Genomic DNA, 19,153 nt, shown 5'->3' on the forward strand with positions numbered 1-19,153 from the left:
ATGCATTCTCCATCCTAGCTGAGACCCAGGATTTTCACAGGCAGGAAAACAGTTGAATCCATGGGCTTCTCACATAAGGATTCATCTTTTGGCAGTGTTGGGATTTGAACTAAGAGCCCACCAGGCCCAATTGGGGAAAGGGTCAAGGGTTACCAGCCTGTGAGCAACGAAGGAGATAGGCCATTCCCAGGACCTGACACCGAGTACCAGGAAGGGCCAAATAGTAATAAATTCATAATTTAAACATAGGATCTATATTTACATACATGTGTGGACAGCATCTTACATTTGGTGCACATTTTCTCCTTATTTTGTGTCTAATTCATGGATTTATTGTGTATTTTATTAAGTATGGTGACAAGTATGACTGTGCTGACATGGATGACAACCTGTTTCAATGGTTATAGGGTTGCCTGTGCATTCTACATGCTAGTTGAAGCCCGGTATTTTCACAGGAGAGGAAAACATGTACAACGACTGGCTTCTGACAACAGAATGAATCTTTTCTCAGTGCTGGGATTTGAACTGAAGTCTGAGTAGCTCTGTTGCACTTTGGGGGAAGGGGAAGCTCACCATTCTTGAAGACTAGAATGTTAGACCTGGTCCAGGGCCTGATTTGAAGCCCCAGCACTGGACAAAATAACAAGCCCACCTTTTTGAAACATAGGATCTCTCTTTACCTACAGGACTGGTTTGCATCTTGCATTCAGTGTAGTTATTCTTTTTATTTTGTGTCTTATTCATGGATGTATTGTGTATTTTATTGAGTATGGTGATAGACATAACTGTATTGACATGGATGACAACCTATTCCCACAGCTATAGAGTTGTCTATATAGAATTCTCCATCCTCACTGAGACCCATGACTTTCATGTGACAGGAAAACAGGTGGATCAATTTGGCTTCTCACATCAAGGTGAATCTTTTGGCAGTGCTGGGATTTGAACTCAAGGCCTAGCAGGACCAATTGGTGAATGTGTCATGGTGAAAACACCAGCCTGTGAGGAACTAAGGAACTAGGCCGTTCCCAAACCCTGACATGAAGCCCTGGTGGGGGCCAAAATAGACATAAAGTCATCATTTAAACAGAGGTTCTATATTTCCATACATGGGTGGGCAGCATCTTGCATTTGGTGTAGTCATTCTCTTTATTCTGTGTCTTATTCATTGATATATTGTGTATTTTCTTGAGTATAGGTTGACAGATATAACTGTTGTGACCTAGATGACAACCTATCCCCATGAGTATAGAGTTGCCTATGCATTCTCTATCCTAGCTGAGACCCAGGACTTGCAGAGCAAAGGAAAATAGGTGCAACGACTGGCTTCTCACATCAAGGTAAATCTTTTGGCAGTGCTGGGATTTGAACTCAAGGCCTAGCAAGCCCAATTGGTGAATGGGTCATGGTGAACACACCAGCCTGTGAGACACTGAGGAGCTGAGCCTTTCCCAGTAACAGAGATCGAGCCCCAGGGAGGCCATAATGGTCCTGAATGGATCATTTAAACTTGGGATATATTTTCATATCTGTGTGTGGACTGCATTGTGCATTTAGTGTAATTATTCTATTTTGTATGCTATTTATGGATGTATTGTGTATTTTCTTGAGTATATGATGACAAGTATAACTGAGCTGACATGAATAACAACATATTCCCATGGCCACAGGGTGACCCATGCATTCTCCATCCTAGCTGAGACCCAGGGATTGCACAGGAAAGGAAAGCAGGTGCAACGATTGGCTTCTGACATCAGGGTGAATTTTGGAACTGGTGGAATCTGAACTCGGGGCCTAGCAGACCCGAGTGGCAAATGGGTCCATGTGAGCACACCAGCCTGTGAGCTACTAATGAGCAAGGCATTTCCCAGGACCTGAGATGGAGCCCTTAGGTAGGGGTGGTGGGAGACGGCACACAGCAGTCATCCCTTCATAAGTTGAAGGTAGTTCTTATACCCAGGACTCTCAGAGAAAAGGAAATCAGGTGTCACACTAGGCTTCCTATTCCACAATCCAATTTTTGGCAGTGCTGGGACCTGAACTCAGGGCCTAGCAGTCCCAATTCATGAATGGGTGTGTCAGCAAGGCATCTTCTAACCCAGGAAGCTGCCAGGAGTTCCCAGACCCTGAGATTGAGCCACAAGCGTGGACAAAATAGTCATACATGGATAGGCAGGTGGTAGTATACCAATATATATATATATTTGTATAGAGTTCCAGAGACATCTACCTATTAACTACATTCCTACCAACTCTTAGGTAGTTACCATGCCACCATTGAAGGAATAGGATTCTTTTCGTGCTTAATAAACTATTCATTATGATCAATCAGCATACTAGGATCATTACTTCTAATTTTAGACTAGAATGATGCATGCAGAAACTTCTCATTCAATCATGAGTTTGCTCACATTCCATTGATATTTTGATGTACAGGAACGAGTCTCTTGGGAATTCCCCCCATTAGTAGGTGTCAGGACCAGGACTCGAACTCAGGGCCTACATTGCTGCATGGACCTATGGCTTCCCTGATATCCTGCTAGCCTTCACCAATGCAAGTTGAAGAACCCTTTGTAGGCATGTCATTAAGACCCAGGATGGTCACCGTGGAAAGGAACAAAATGTAAAAAATCCATGCCATGGCTTTCTCTCTCTCTCTCTCTCTCTCTCTCTCTCTCTCTCTCTCTCTCTCTCTCTCTCTCTCTCTCTCTCTCTCTCTCTCTCTCTCTTCTCTCTCTCTCTCCCTCTCTCTCTCTCTCTCTCTCTCTCTCTCTCTCTCTCTTCTCTCTCTCTCCCTCTCTCTCTCTCTCTCTCTCTCTCTCTCTCTCTCTCTCTCTCTCTCTCTCTCTCTCTCTCTCTCTCTCTCTCTCTCTCTCTGTATGTGTGTGTGTGTTTGTGTTTTCCTGCAAGACTTCAGGGCTTAGGATGACAGGATCGGCTATGGGCCAATGGCAGCCCACCAAACTAAGATGATTGAAGCTGAAGTAGAGTTACCACAAACTTAGTTCAAATCCTTTCCTTGGTAATAATAATAATAATAATAAAGCACCGTGGCTCAGAACTTGCACCATTTTTCTGCCACAGCTGGGATTCTTACTCAAGTCTGGGTAAATCTATAGCACTGTGCGGGAAAGGGAAGCTCACCATCCTTGAAGACTACAATATCAGGCCATGTTGCAGGTTCTGATTTGAAGCCCCAGCACTGGCAAAAATAATATACCCACCTATTTTACACATAGGATCTCTATTTACATACTTGTGTGGAATGCATCATGTGTTGAGTGTAATTATTCTTTTTATTTTGTGTCTTAGTCATGGATGCATTTTGTGTTTTATTGAATATGATGCCAGACATAACTGTGCCAACACAGATGACAACCTATTCCTATGGCTATAGAGTTTCCTATATAGAATTCTCCATCCTCCCTGAGACCCAGGACTATCACAGGACAGGAAAACAGGTGGATCGATGGGCTTCTCACATCAGATTTAATCTTTTGTCAGTATTGGGTTTTGAACTCAGTGCTTAGCAGGCCCAATTGGCAAAAGGATCTAGGTGAGGATACTGGCCTGTGAGAAAAGAAGGAGTTAGGTCGTACCTGGGACCTGAGATCAAGCCCCGGCGGCCCAATATTCATCCATTCATAAGCTGAAGTTAGTATGCTAATAAATACCTATTTGTATAGAGTAGGAGATGTGGCGGGCTGTGTTGGAATCCTATATAACATGTGAGTACTGATTCTTGTATCTTTCCCATTGTCTCCAGTTCCTGAATGTGATTCTTATGTCAGACTTCATGAACTCTTAATTAAAAATAATCTTTGTGCCATACTTCTTACCTATCATTTTCTATGAGAATTATGCATTAATTAAACTCTACCCTAGGCCTGAATTCAAAACCACATAAAATTTATAGACATATTAAATATACAATTTATACTTACATCTATATATTCAGTCTATTGTTTGTTGGAGTGATTCATTATGTTTTATTATTGATTCATTTTTAACATTTATTTTACGAACTGTAAGTGCACCTAAAACATTGATTACATTTATTCCCATCTATTCCATAGCATGTAACTTTGCAGACATATTCTGAACTTGCACAAAAAAGGAAAACAGGTGTCACACTTGAAATCTTACACCAGGAATAAATTTTTGACAATGATGGGACCTGATCTGAAGGCCTGAGAGGCCCAATTCATGAATGGGTGAGTGTCAGCACCACAGCCTCTAGCCCATTCAGCTGCCAAGTGGATCCCAGAACCTGGGATCAAGCCCCAGGTTTGGACAAAATAGCAGTAACTGTCTATGCTGATGGTGGTATATAAATAAATATAAATTTAGGTATTTAGGTACTGCCAGAGCTGTCTATTTAGTATTCAATGACATATACTACGTTCCTACCGATTCTCATATATTTAGTGAGATTTCCACTTAATCAAGAGTATTCTGTTTGTTTGTTTTTTTCCCTTTGGGTCCGGTCGTGGAGCCTGAACTCTGGACCTGGGCGCTGTTTCTCAGCTCTTCAGCTCAAGGCTAGCACTCTACCACTTGAGCACCACTTCTGGCTTTTTTCTTTTTGCTTATGTGGTGTGAGGAATCAAACCCAAGGCCTCAGGCACGCAAGGCAAGCACTCTACCAATGAGCCACCTTCCCAGCCCCCAATAGCATTCTTTTAATGCATAATAAACTATGAATTAAAATCAATCCGTGTCCTGGATTATTTGGTCTAATTTTATGCTAGATTCTTTGATGGACTACTCATCCAACCATGGCATTGATCACATTCCTCTGGTGTTCCTATGGACAGGCAACAGTTTCTTAGGCTCTCCAGCCCCATTTAAGTGATATGATCAGGATTCGAACTCAGGGCCTACTGTCCAGGTTGGCCTATGGCTTCGCTGACAGCCTGCCAGCCTTCAGCAATGCCAGGTGATCTACAGGTTGCAGCCATGTCATTCAGACCCAGGATGGCCACCGTGCAAGGAAGAAAAACAGAAACTGCTGACCTTCTGTGGTTTGGGGCTTTTTTGGGTGGTGTTTTCATTTTGTTTTCCTGTCAGCCCCCGAGGCTTGGACCCAGGATGGCTGTGGGTACAGAGGCTGCACCATCCCAGCCTAGGGTGATGGAAACTGAGGCAGAGTTGCCACCACCTGAGTTCAAGCCCCATGCTTAGCAATAAATAAATTAATTATGTATTTAACAATACTACTGAAGCTCCCTGTCTTGGATTTCATGCTATTTTGTTGTCTGCCAGGCCAGGGATGTCACCTTGGAATCTGGGTAACTCTGATGCATTGCCTGGGGTGAGGGGGGGGAGCTCTCCTCTCTTGAAGACAAGCAATTCAAACCTGTTAACTAGGCCTGAATTCAAGCCCCAGCCCTGGAGAACATAACATATATAGATATGTTTATTATATGATTTGTACTTCCATCAATATATTCAGTTTATATCGTGTTTGTTGGAATGATTCATGATATTTTATTAGTTATTTATTTATTTACCATTTATTTATGGACTGACTGTGAGTGCTCTTATAACATTTATTACATTCATTCAAATCTATTCCATAGCATGTAGTTTTGCAGACATATTATATATCCAGCACTTGCACAGAAAAAGAAAACAGGTATCACAATTGGAATCTTACCCCAAGAAGACATATTTGGCAATGCTGGGGCCCGAACTGAGGGCCTAGAAGGCTCAATTCATGAATGGGTGAGTGTCAGCACGACAGCCTCTAGCACATTCAGATGCCAGGTGGATCCCAGGACCTGGGATCGAGACACAAGTTTGGCCAAAATAGCAAAACCTTTCTATGAAGACGGTAGTATACAAATAAATATATCTTTAGAAATTTAGATACTGCCAGTGATGTCTTTCTAGTATTCAATGACATATTCTACCTTCCTAGTGATACACAGGTATGTAGTGAGAACTTTATTTAATCAATAGTAGTCTTTTAGGGGCTGGGAAAGGTGGCTCACTGGGAGAATGCTTGTCTTCCATGCATGAGCCCAGGGTTCGATTCCCCAGCACAACATGATCAGAAAAAGCCGGGATTGGTTCTGTGTCTCAAATGTTACAGCAGTAGTCCTGAGCTGAAAAGCTGATACAGAGTGCCCAGGCCCAGAGTTCAGGCCCCATTACTGACAACACACACACACACACACACACACACACACACACACACAAGTATTATTTTAATGCATAATAAACTATGAATTGAAATCAATCCACATCTTGTGAATACTGGGTTTAATTTAATGTTAGACTGATTGGCAAACTACTCATCCAACCATGACATTGATCACATTCCTCTAGTGATCCTATGGACAGGCAATAGTTTCTTAGGCTCTCCAGACCTTTGTAAGTGGCATGACCAGATTTCAAATTCAGGGCCTAGGTGTCCAGATTGGCCTATGGCTTCGCTGCCAGCCTGCCAGCCTTCAGCAATACCCGGTGACCTACAGGTTATAGCCGTGTCATTTGGATCCAGGGGATGGTCACCATGCAAGTAAGAAAAACCGAGAAACCGTCGACCGTCATCAATTTGTGGCAATTTTTCGGTGCCGTTTTCAATTTGTTTTACTGTAAACCCCTGAGGCCTAGGATCCCAGGAATGGCTGTGGACCCAGAAGCTGCACCATCCCAGCTTAGGATGATGGAGGCTGAGGCAGAGTTGCTACAACCTGAGTTCAAGCCCTGTGCTTGACAAAATAAATGAACAAATAAATGAAATAAAATTGTAATAAAATATATAAAAATAAAATAAAATTTAAAATTATAAAAATAGTAAAAATAGACATAGTTAACTCTCCCTGTGCCTCCCTACACCAATCTATTCCTATTTTTTACCCACATCTCTCCCTACCCCTAAAAATTTCTGGTTTTCCAAATTCTTCTCTGCGGTTCAAAGCCCATTAACATAGAGTTGTTTGATGTTGAATAGATGTATCTGTTGAACTAGATTGTATTTGTACACTATTGACTGTATAAATGCAAACGTTGGTTGATGCTTGCCTTAAGATAGTGTTCTAGCACAAAACTGGTGCTATTTTCATCTCAAATGGGCAGAGTAAGCCAGAAAAACACAAGAAAAATGGCAAATCCGGGTATCTCAATTCCCAATCTTGATAATCAGGGGTCAGATCAGATAATGAACAATACAGAGGAGAGTTCCCAAATAGCTCTACAAACACTGGTGGCAAACATGATAAATGAGAAATTTGACAACCTACAAAGGATTCTGTATGAGCGTGATAGGGAGAGAGAGGAGGCATCCCAAACGTTTATACAGGAATATCATAAGCGTGAGGAAGCTACTCAAAAACTGATACAGGATTTGCGTGAACAACTTGAGAATACTCAAAGAGAAAGGGAGGAATGGCATGAGCAGGATGAGAACACTCAAAGAGAACTGCAGGAATTCCACGAACGGGAGGAAAGAGAACTGCAGGAATCCCACAAACGGGGGGAAGCTAATCAAAGAGTAATTCAGGAATTGAGAAACCAGGTAGAGAATACACAAAGATCACTAAAGGCATTCATGGAATCCATTAACAAAGAGCTGAAGGAAGTCAGGGAGACCACAAAGGGAATGCTGAATGGAACCCAACAGAAGGAATGGGAGTCCAAAGAAACCAGAACCAATCAGCTAAGTGATTTGAGAACAAACACTGAACACCAAATTAAGGAAGTAAAGAAATTCATACAAGACCTAAAACAGAGCTTCAACAAAGAACTTGAAGCCATCAAAGCTGACAAATTAGAAGGAAAAGAGATAAAAAAACAAAGTAGAGAGTCTTGACAGCAGGTTAGACCATGCAGAAGATCGAATCTCAGGGATTGAAGACAGCCTAGATATTATAGAGAAAGAACATACAACCATCCAAGACAAGTCCAAGAAATATGATAGATCTATCCAACACCTGGAAGACACCATCAGAAGGCCTAATCTAAGGATAATGGGTGTAGAGGAGCACCTAGAAAAAAAAGTCAATGGTCTAGGAAATTTGTTTAACAGGATCCTAGCAGAGAACTTCCCAAACATACAAAAAGATAGGCCTATTCAGATACAAGAAGCTTTTAGAACCCCAAATAGACCAGACCAGAATAGGACATCCCACCATCACATTATAATCCACACAGGATCAACTCAGACCAAGGAAAAGAGCCTTAAAGCTGTCAAGGAGAAAAGGTTAATCACCTATAACGGGAAACCAATTACAATCACCTCAGATTTCTCAGCAGAGACAATCAAAGCAAGAAGAGCCTGGAATGATGTATGCCATGCCCTAAAAACAAACAACTATCAACCAAGAATACTGTACCCAGCTAAACTCTCCTTCGTAACTGAAGGCCAAATAAAAACCTTCCATAGCAAAGAAAAATTGAAACAATACATCTCCACCAAACCAGCCCTACAAAAGGTTCTTAAAGATGTCCTAAGCATAGAAAACCAACAAGACCGCAACAAAGGCCAAGAAACTGCACCCAAACTGAGAATCCAAGAACCGTAGGAAGAACCCAGTTTTCGCAGCCCCCAAGAAGGTGGATAAAATGGCAGGAACTCCCAAATACCTCTCAGTCCTATCTCTTAACGTTAACAAACTGAACTCTCCAATTAAGCGACATAGACTGTCTAGTTGGATTAAAAAACAAGTTCCTTCTATCTGTTGCCTGCAGGAGTCATATCTTGCCCGTAAAAACAAACACATTTTCAATGTTAAAGGCTGGAACAAAATCTACCAAGCAAACGGCCCCCATAAACAGGCGGGAGTTGCAATCCTAATATCAGATAAAATAGACTTCAAATTAAAATTTGTGAGAAGAGATAAAGAAAGTCGCTACATACTAATTAAAGGATCTCTCCTTCAGGAAGATATTACAATTCTAAATATCTATTCGCCAAACAATGGAGCACCCAAATTTATCAAAGAACACTACTTTCCCTCAAATCTCATATAGATCCAAAGATATTAATTGTTGGGAATTTTAACACACCACTCTCCCCACTATATAGATCAACTCGGCAAAAACTCAACAGAGAAACCGCAGATCTAAACAGCTGCATAGATCAACTAGACTTAACAGATATCTACCGAACATTTCACCCAGCAGCATCAGAATACACGTTTTTCTCAGCAGCACATGGAACGTTTTCTAAAATAGACCACATTTTAGACCACAAAGCAAACTTGTCTAAATTCAGAAACATTGAAGTTATACCTTGCATTCTCTCTGACCACAAGGGAATAAAATTAGAACTCAACACCAAAAGCCACCAAAGAAAGTCCGGGATCACATGGAGGCTGAACAACACACTGCTGAATCAAGAGTGGGTCATGGAAGAGATTAGAAAGGAAATTCAAATGTTCATGCTATTCAACAAAAATGAACACACAAATTACCAGCTCCTCTGGGACACAGCAAAGGCAGTACTCAGAGGCAAGTTTATAGCTCTGAGCTCCTACATCAACAAATTGGAGAGATCTGAAACAAGCAATTTAATGACACATCTAAACCTCTTTGAAAAAGAGCAGCAAGATAAACCCCAATCCAGTAGACGGAAAGAAATAATCAAAATTAAATCAGAATTAAATGAATTAGAATCCAAAAAAACTATAGAAAGAATCAACAAAACAAAGAGTTGGTTCTTCGAAAAACTTAACAAAATTGACAGACCCTTAGCAAATCTTATCAGAAAAAGAAGAGAACACACCCAAATTAATAAACTCAGAGATGAGAATGGAAACATCACCACGGAAACAACCAAGATTCAGAACATTATAAGGGAATACTTCTCAAATCTTTATGCTAATAAGTTTGAGAACTTGACAGAAATGGACCTTTTCCTAGCAAATATTGACATGCCAAAACTAAACCAAGATGTGTTAAACCAGGTTAAAAGGCCCATATCAAGCACTGAAATATAAACAGCAATAAGAGACCTCCCAGCTAAGAAAAGTCCAGGACCAGATGGTTTTACAGCGGAATTTTACAAGGCCTTCAAAGCAGAGTTCATATCAATACTCCTCCAACTCTTCAATGAAATTGAAAGAGAAAGCTCACTACCGAACACATTCTATGAAGCCATCATAACACTCAACCCAAAACCAGGCAGGGACTCATCAAAGAAAGAGAACTATAGACCCATTTCTTTGATGAACATTGATGCAAAACTTCTCAACAAAATTTTGGCCAATCGACTTCAACAATTCATGCAAAAAATCATACACCATGATCAAACAGGATTAATTTCAGGGATGCAAAGCTGGTTCAATATACGCAAATCAATTAATATTATTCATCACATCAACAGGAGCAAGAACAAGAACCACATGGTTATCTCAATAGATGCAGAAAAAGCATTTGACAAGATCCAACACCCATTTATGATGAAAGTTTGGAAAAATTAGGAATCCAGGGAACATTCCTCAATACAATAAAGGCTGTATATGACAAACCTACAGCCAGCATTATACTCAATGGTGAAAACCTAAAGCCATTTCCTCTTAACTCAGGAACAAGACAAGGATGCCCACTCTCTCCACTTCTCTTCAATCTAGTATTAGAATGCCTAGCTACAGCAATAAGACAAGATGCAGACATAAAGGGGATCCAAATAGGGAAAGAAGAAATAAAACTCTCCCTCTTTGCAGATGACATGATCTTGTATTTAAAGAATCCCATAGACTCCACTCCCAAATTACTCAAGCTGATTCAAAACTTTTTCAAAGTAGCAGGTTATAAAATTAACCCCCAAAAATCAATGTCTTTTCTGTATTCCAACAATTAGAAAAGTGTGGCTGAAATTAGGAAAGCAACTCCATTTGTAATAGCCCCACAAAAAATAAAATATTAGGAATTAACTTAACTAAAGAAGTGAAGGACCTCTATGATGAAAACTTTAAAATCTTGAAAAAGGAAATCAACTCAGAACTTAGAAAATGGCAAAACCTCCCATGCTCCTTGATTGGAAAGATTAACATCGTGAAAATGGCAATACTTCCCAAGGCTATCTACAAATTCAACGCAATACCTATCAAAATTCCAACCTCAATCTTCAAGGAAATAGAAGAGGCAATCCAAGAATTCATATGGAAGAATAAAAGACCCCGAATAGCAAAATCGCTCCTCAACAGAAAGAACACTGCTGGAGGAATATCAATAGCAAAATTCAAACTCTACTATAAAGCCATAGTAATCAAAACAGCTTGGTATTGGCCTAAGAAGAGACCTCAGGACGAATGGAATAGAATTGAAAACCCAGAAATTAACCTACAGACCTATAGCCATCTAATCTTCGATAAGGGATCTAAAACAATAGAATGGAACAAAAACAGCCTCTTCAGTAAATGGTGCTGGCCAAATTGGTTAACTACATGTAGGAAACTAAAGCTAGATGCTTATATATCACCCTGCACCAGAATCAACTCCAAATGGATCAAAGACCTTGAATCAAAGCAGACACTCTGAAAACATTACAGGATGGAATAGGAAAAACCCTAGGTCTCCTTGGCTCAGGCCGAAACTTTCTGAATAGAGACCCGGACACACAACAAATCAAAGAAAGGTTGGACAAATGGGATTGCATAAAGTTGCAGAGCTTCTGCAGGACAAATGACATAGCTAGGAAGATCAATAGAAAGCCCATGGATTGGGAGAAGAACTTTACTAGCCATAAAACGGACAAGGGTCTCATATCTAAAATATACTTGGAACTCAAAAAATTAAACCCCCCAACAACAAATCATCAAAGAAACAACTGCCCAATAAATAAGTGGGCGAAAGACTTAAAGAGAAACTTCTCTGATGAAGAAAGAAGGATGGCCAATAGACACATGAAGAAATGTTCAACATCCCTAGCCATAAAAGAAATGAAAATCAAAACAACATTGAGATATCACCTCACTCCAGTTAGAATGGCAAAAATCAAGAACTCTAACAACAACAGATTCTGGAGGGGATGTGGGCAGAAAGAAACCTTACCTCATTGTTGGTGGGAATGTGAACTTGTTCAACAACTTTGGAAAGCAGTATGGAGGTTCCTCAAAAGACTTCACATAGAACTCCCCTATAACCCAGCAATCCCACTTATGGGCATTTACCCAAACAAGACCACACTAAAGCTAACAGCACAACTATGTTTATTGCAGCATTCTTTACCATAGCTAAGATATGGAACCAAACCAGATGCCCCTCAGTAGATGAATGGATCAAGAAAGTGTGGTATATATATACAATGGAATTCTATGCCTCCATCAGAAAGAATGACATGGCCCCATTTGTTAGGAAATGGAAAAACTTGGAAAAACTTATATTAAGTGAAGTAAGCCAGGCCCAAAGAAACATAAGTCCCATGGTTTCCCTTATTTGTAATATCTAGTATATGTATGAGTCAAGCGGAAAAAGTCAGATAATGTGATGTCAAGAAAATGAACCCTTAGATATGTATTTTAATGTTTTTTTCTTTCATGCATGTGTTTCTAATGCATTTACAAGATTATCTCTTTGTTGCTTTGTATGTCCCTCCCCCATAGTATAACCCCTGCTTTCACTATATTTGATGTCAGTATAACTTGTGGAGGAGATGGGGAAAAACCAGTTGTTTAAGGATACAGGTGGACCTGTTGCAACAATGAGAAGTACAAGTTGTCATGTAGAAAACGAGCTTTACAACGTCGTTGCAGGGGGGTGGGGAAGGAGGGCGGAAGGAGTAGGATTGGGATTGGGGGGGAGCGGGGAGGCTGGGAAGGGATGTGAAGGGTAAACAAAGAGGAGGCTGCAATGCTTGGTAAGAAATGTACGCATTATCCTGCCCATGTAATTGTAACTCCTCTGTACAGTGTGTTCACAAATAAAGTTAAATTAAATTAAAAAAATAAAATAAAATAATCTTCCGTTTGTCTGCAGCAATACAGTCGACAGGTTGGTGTCTGTGAGCCTCGTGTTCCCGAGACGGGGAGCAATGAGGACACAGCAGGCTCTTGTCCACTTCACAAAACATTTGCTTGGTCTTCTTGTGTGTGCTGCATGTATGCTCCTCAGAGCTCAGAAATTGTCGGAGGCTGATTTGTCGTCTGATGGACACCAGACTCTGTAAAGCAATGTTGGTTTTGAGCTCTTTTTGCTGAGAGGGTTGCCTGCACACGGGGCACCTGGCTAGAGTCTCAGCTTCTTCCCAGACGAGGCGCAGACATGGTCGACACAAAGTGTCCCCACAGTGGATGGTGACTGGGTCGATAAAGGTTTCCATGCAGATGGGGCATCTCCGCTCTTCCTGGAAGGCTTGGGCAATGTCCCACTCCATCTTTCCAAACAATGAGGATGGAGAGAGCTGATTCTCCTGCCCTGGTTCTCACCACTGGCAATCTCTCTCCAAGTGCTGTCCGTGGCAAGGCGGTGGGATGTGCGGAAAAGCTTGATTCCCTACAGTTCCATTCTTTTTATACTTAGGGTGGGCGGGCTTAGAGAAGCATGTGTAGAGAAGGGTGTGCAATTCATTTGCATATCAATTGGAGTTGAGATTAAAAACAAGGCCGTACCCTTTAACTGTTGCTTTCAGTGAATTTCAGATACAAGTTGGGTTTATCCTTGTTATAACTATGCACTGAAAAACCATTGGACTATCAAAGTTTATCTGATTTGGAAAAGGGAAGTGGAACCATGGAGCAAGGAAGGGGGAAGCAAAGCAACAGTGATACTCACTAGACACTTTGTTGGAAATGAGCTTTACAACATGGGTGGGGGCAGTCCTTCGGGAACAGAAAGCAGGAGAAAGGGAGGGGATAACACCGTAGGAAAAGAAATATACTTAGTACCTTTCGTATGTTACTATAACCCTTCTGTGCATCATCTCTATAATAAAATAAAATAATGGTAAGAAAAGAAAAAGAAAAAGAAAGGTAGAAAAAGAAAGAAAGAAAGAAGAAAGAAGGGACAGAGGAAAGAAAGAAAAAAAGAAAAAGAAAGAAAAGAAAGAAAGAGAATAAAGAATTGTCTCAGCAAGGCAGAAAATATTTCTCGGTGTACCATCAGCCAAAAATCGTCAAGCAAACACACAGAACAGGCAGGCTGCTACCCTATTTATCCCTGTACAGTATGTTCACAAATAAAATTAAATTAAATTAAAAAATAGTAAAAATATTAATAGAGCTCCCTGGCTTGGAATTAGTGCTCATTTTTTTTTCTTGCAGGCTTGGGATTTGCACTTGGAGTGTGGGAAACTTTAATGCACTGTGGAGGATGGAGAAACTCACCCTTTTGAATACAAGTAATTCAGGCCTGTTCCCTAGGTCTGAATTCAATCCCCAGCCCTGTTAAGTAATATTCATCCACATTTGAATAAATGATGAATATCTACATACTTATGTTTACTGCATATTTCTTTTAGTGTATTTATTTTTCTATTATTCATTCATTATATTTATTGACTATTACTACACTTATAACACGTATTAAATTCATTACATCTTAGAGAAGTATACAGATTTGCATATGTATTTTATATCCTACTTCAGACCCAGGACATTCACAGAAGTTCTATAGTAGATGATCCCATGCTCAGCAAAACAGAAAGAAAACACCAACCAAAGTCTAATTTATCCCTAGGCACCACAATGGCTCACATCTGTAATCTTAGCTACACAGGAGGCTGAGAACTGGAAGATGAAATTTCAAAGCCAATGAAGGCAGAAAAGCCTGAGAGAAATCACCTCCAATTAACTGGAAAGCCTGGCTACAGGTATGATTGAAATCATAGAAAATCAGCTATGAACAACCAAGCCAAGAAAGAGCAAGCTGAGTTCAAGTGCATGGACGGTGGGGCAGAGGGATAAGAGGGAGAGAAATCTTCCAAAAACAGAGAACAAAACAGCAGTATAAAAATCCCACCTAATTTATGGTACCAACCAAACTGGAAAAAAAAATAATGAAGCTTGTGCAGTTGTATAACTTTACATGAGCACATATGTTCTTAGGTACACTTCAAATCTATGTTATAAATAATATATATGTATATATATTAATAATGCATATATATAATATAACTTTAAATAAACTAAGAAACCAACCAATGAATAAATACTTCTGAATTAGTGCCTTAAACATGGCATTATAAGTTATTTATACTAAAATTTTATTCCAAGTTTCTTTTCTCAGAATCAATCTTTAAGAAGTTTGTTCACTTGCCTGGCACAGGTGCCTCGTGCCTATAATCATAGCTACTCAGGAGGCTGAGTTCTGAGGATGGCAGTTCAAAGCCAGCCTGGACAGGAAAGTTTGTGAGACTCTTATCTCCAATAAACCACTAGAAAACTGGAAGTAGCACTGTGACTCAAGCAGTAGATCGCTCGCATTGAGCTGAAGAGTACAGGAATAAACCCTGAGTTCAGGCCCATGACCAAAAAAAATTTTGTTCATACAGATCATAAAATTCTAACATTCTAATCTTTAGGAAACTTTTCTCCCAGAGTTTTATGCTCTTTAGGCAAATACTCCACTACTGAGCTACATCCCAGTCCCAATGTTTTTGTTTTTCATTTTACAATCCAGTTTATTCCCAAAATGCTTACAATTACCTACTGTCCTCACAGAAGTGAACTTTTATTCAGAAACCCAACCTTTTCTGCTATCAGGAATCCCCTAGTGTGCTTTGTGTTAGGCGCTGAGGAAAACTAACATGACACGAATGCAGAGGGTTTATAATTATAGAAATAACTCTAAATAGAAATAAATTCAACTGTCCCCACCATCTAGGGAGAAATGGTGTCCTTATTTTCATTCTCACTCTTCATGGCAGATGGTCAAAATAGAAACACCAATGGGCTATGCTGAAATGTAAAAGTTTAAACACCTTTTTTGAAAAACTCGTGTTATAAAATCAAAATGTATCAAATAAAGGTGAAGTGAACTTAAAAACATATTAAAAATGTTAATGAAGCACCCTGGCTTGGAATGTGTGGCATTTTTTTTGTCTGCAAGGCCTCAGATTTGAACACGGGGTCTAGGTAACTCTGTTGCACTGTGGGGGAAGGGGAAGCTCACCATGCTTGAAGACCAAAGAGTCAGGCCTGTTCCGTAGGTGTGAATTCAAGCCCCAGCCCTGGAAAACGTACTACTTATATACATTTTAAAGATAGAATTGAACTTCCATACAGATGTTCAGCCTATATTATGTTGTGGTGGTTATTCATTATATTTTTGGTTTTATTCATTTATTTACCATTTATTTTATTGACTATGATGATACCTAACTATGTATTATATATTTTACATTCTATCATATAGCATATAGATTTGTAGATGTGTTCTCAATCATGCCTGACACTTAGGACTAGCCCAGGAAAGGAAAACATGTGTCATACTTGTTGACAGTTGGCCTATGGGTTCCCAGATAGCATGCCAGCCTTCAGATAGGGCAGGTCATGTCCACTTTGCAGCCATCTGTCTCATTCAGACCCAGGATGGTAACCGTGCAAAGAAAAAAACGTAAAACCTCCAGCCCTCTGCAGCTCGCCAATTTTCGTGCTATCCCACTTTTTTTTTTCCTGCAAGCCATCTGGGTGTACGATTCCAGGATTGGGTACGGAGAGTAGTTGTGGAGATGGGAGGGAAGGGATGGTAGGGGGAAAACAAAGGAGCAGGCTACAATGCTCAATAGGAAATATATTCAAGACCTTGCTCATGTAACAATAAAAAACATACAAAAAAAGAAACAATGTAGTGTTCAGAGAAGCACTTTGGGAGTAAGGGAAATATGTCTGAATAGCTGTAAAAAATTCTGCACTGATTTTTTTAATGTTCAGTATGTAACTGAATAAACATAGCTGCTTCCATTAAAAATTAAGTCACTGTCTTGGAACTGGACCAATATTTCTACCATTTGTGGAATTTGATCTCACCACCTAGGTAACTCATTTGCAAAATGGGTGTCCTTGAGGAAAAGATATTCAGACTAGAGTTCCCATGGCCTGAATGAAGGCCCTGCAATGGAAAAGATATCTATATACACGTGTAATTTATGATATATACTTACATATGGATGTTTATTACATATTATGATTATTATTGATTTTGTATTTTTTATTTGATTCATTCATTTATTGTTTATTTTATTTAGTATTATACACATAATATTTATTACATTTTGCACGTCTATTATAAAATTATACACAATAATTTAGGACATTGACTCATTTTTCATTAAAACTTTTTGTGTTGAAACATGATACATAATTAAATGGTGGCATTTGTCATAGTCTTCATATGTTTAGAGTATCGCTAAAGGATGAGCTTTGTCTTTTTATCTTTGAACACCTTCCTATAGGGATTTCTATAATGATTTATACTTAGTAGCCTTTTCTTGAGGACAGGCAAGTTGTGGGATAAGATTGTAAGGGCAAGCCTAGAAATGTGGCTTAGTGGAAAGATTTAGCTCAACACGCATGAATACCAGGGTTTGAATCTTCAGTGCCACATACTCAGAAAAAGCCAGAAGCAATGGAGTGGCTCAAATGATAGAGTGCTAGCCTTGAAAAAAAGAAGCCCCAGGACTCTAAAAAACAATATGCCAGATGGGGGTGGCTCACACCTGGAACCCCAGCTTCTCTGGATGCTGAGATTTGAATACCATAGTTCAAAGACAGCCTAGGCAAGGAAAGCCTGTTAGACTCTTATGTCCAAGATACCACAAAAAAAAACCCATGTGGCGCTTTGACTCAAGTGATAGAGTGTTAGCTTTGAGCTGAATTGCTCAGGGACAGGGCCCAGGCTTGATATAAGAAACACAACTGGAAAAAAGTAAGGGTTAATCAAATACTTTTCCTGTTTGCTAATTAGGAGAACATTCTCTGGAAAATGAACGCTGATGTACACCAGAATAGGAGTCAGAGCTTAAGGCTCAAGTATAGCACATCCATATGCCCAACCTCTCAGTCTCTAGCATTATAACCTTGTGTGCTAAAGGGATTTGAAAAGTCCAATGTTGAAAGGCTTAATATGCTCCCCAAGCCCTATGAGATAAGCAGTTGACTTGTATTATCAATGTCATTACAGTTCTGAACCTAGCAGAGCACCAGTAACTCACACCCATCACTCTAGCTCAGGAACCTGAGGTCTGAGGATCACAGGGTGAAGCAAACAAGGGCAGGAAAGCTATGAAACTCTGACTTCCACTTCTGAAAGGTCAGATGTTCAACAGCTTTGTGTGTTTCCCTTGGTAATGAGAAGTTACTTTCACTCTAAATGTTCTTAGAATTCTCAAGCTATAGAAGGAAAAAAAATCACTGACCCATCCAATGTTCAAATGAAGTTCTCAGGATTCAAGCCCTAGCGCGGCTAGCCGAAAGAACTCCAGTGTAACACTGTATTTGAAGGACAGAAAACAGTTTCAAAAGCCAGGCTAGGTGCAGAGACCTAGGCCTGTAGGATTCAGAGGCAAATGTACATACTCAACCGGGAAATGAGCTGCAAAACCACTTCATTCATTCATTCCAGGCACAGCCAGCAATGGGGGGAAACCTGAAACATTTGTTAGATTTACACCAGGGTCAGGTTTTTCTAAGCCTCTTCAAACAATGAATAACCTTCCTCCCTCAGGTGAAGGGAGCCTCAAGCTATCTTTAGGTTACCAATAGAGAGTCAGTTTAGTGGCAGAGAGGGAAGGAAGAGACTAGAAAAACACTGCTGTCTGGTCTTAGGGAGTGGGTTTTTTACTTTACATCTGTCAGGTTTGAAGGCCCTTCTTCTACCTCTGCCAGTCCTTTCTCCTTCCTTCATTCCCCACATCATTAATGCAAATCCCCAGTCCAAGGAAAGGCAGAGCCGTTTCTCTTCCGTTTCCAAGCACCTGAGTTAGAACCTGGCTTTGCCTTCTTGGCTCTTGGGCACTTTGCTGCCTGAGCAGTGGGAAAGAGACAGTCTTCCTACTTTGTGGTTGTATGAAGGCAATGCTGGTGGCCTGGCACACTGTTGAAGGCCTCATGACTGGGAATTGTTCCCTTCTTTCCTCCTGATATCCAAGACCAGATTCATGTATCAATTTTATATCTATCTATCTATATATCTACCTACCTACATAACTACCTACCTACCTTCCTACCTTTGACATTTCTTGGGTTGAACTCAAAGCTTGGGCACT

The 19,153-nt window shown here is 40.2% G+C and overlaps 1 protein-coding gene across 1 annotated transcript; it reads right to left on the reverse strand.

Annotated features, from left to right (window-relative positions):
• Positions 1 to 12,933: 12,933 nt before the first annotated feature.
• On the reverse strand, positions 12,934 to 13,324 carry LOC138827310 (tripartite motif-containing protein 43-like; the record flags this gene model as incomplete). Its single annotated transcript, XM_070022814.1, has 1 exon — positions 12,934 to 13,324. A coding segment is annotated over exon 1 (391 nt), but the record flags the coding sequence as incomplete, so codon positions are not given.
• Positions 13,325 to 19,153: the final 5,829 nt, after the last annotated feature.

The sequence above is a fragment of the Dipodomys merriami genome, unplaced genomic scaffold, assembly GCF_024711535.1.
Source record: "Dipodomys merriami isolate MVZ:Mamm:240054 unplaced genomic scaffold, mDipMer1.0.p SCAF_1531, whole genome shotgun sequence".
Taxonomy (NCBI): domain Eukaryota; kingdom Metazoa; phylum Chordata; class Mammalia; order Rodentia; family Heteromyidae; genus Dipodomys; species Dipodomys merriami.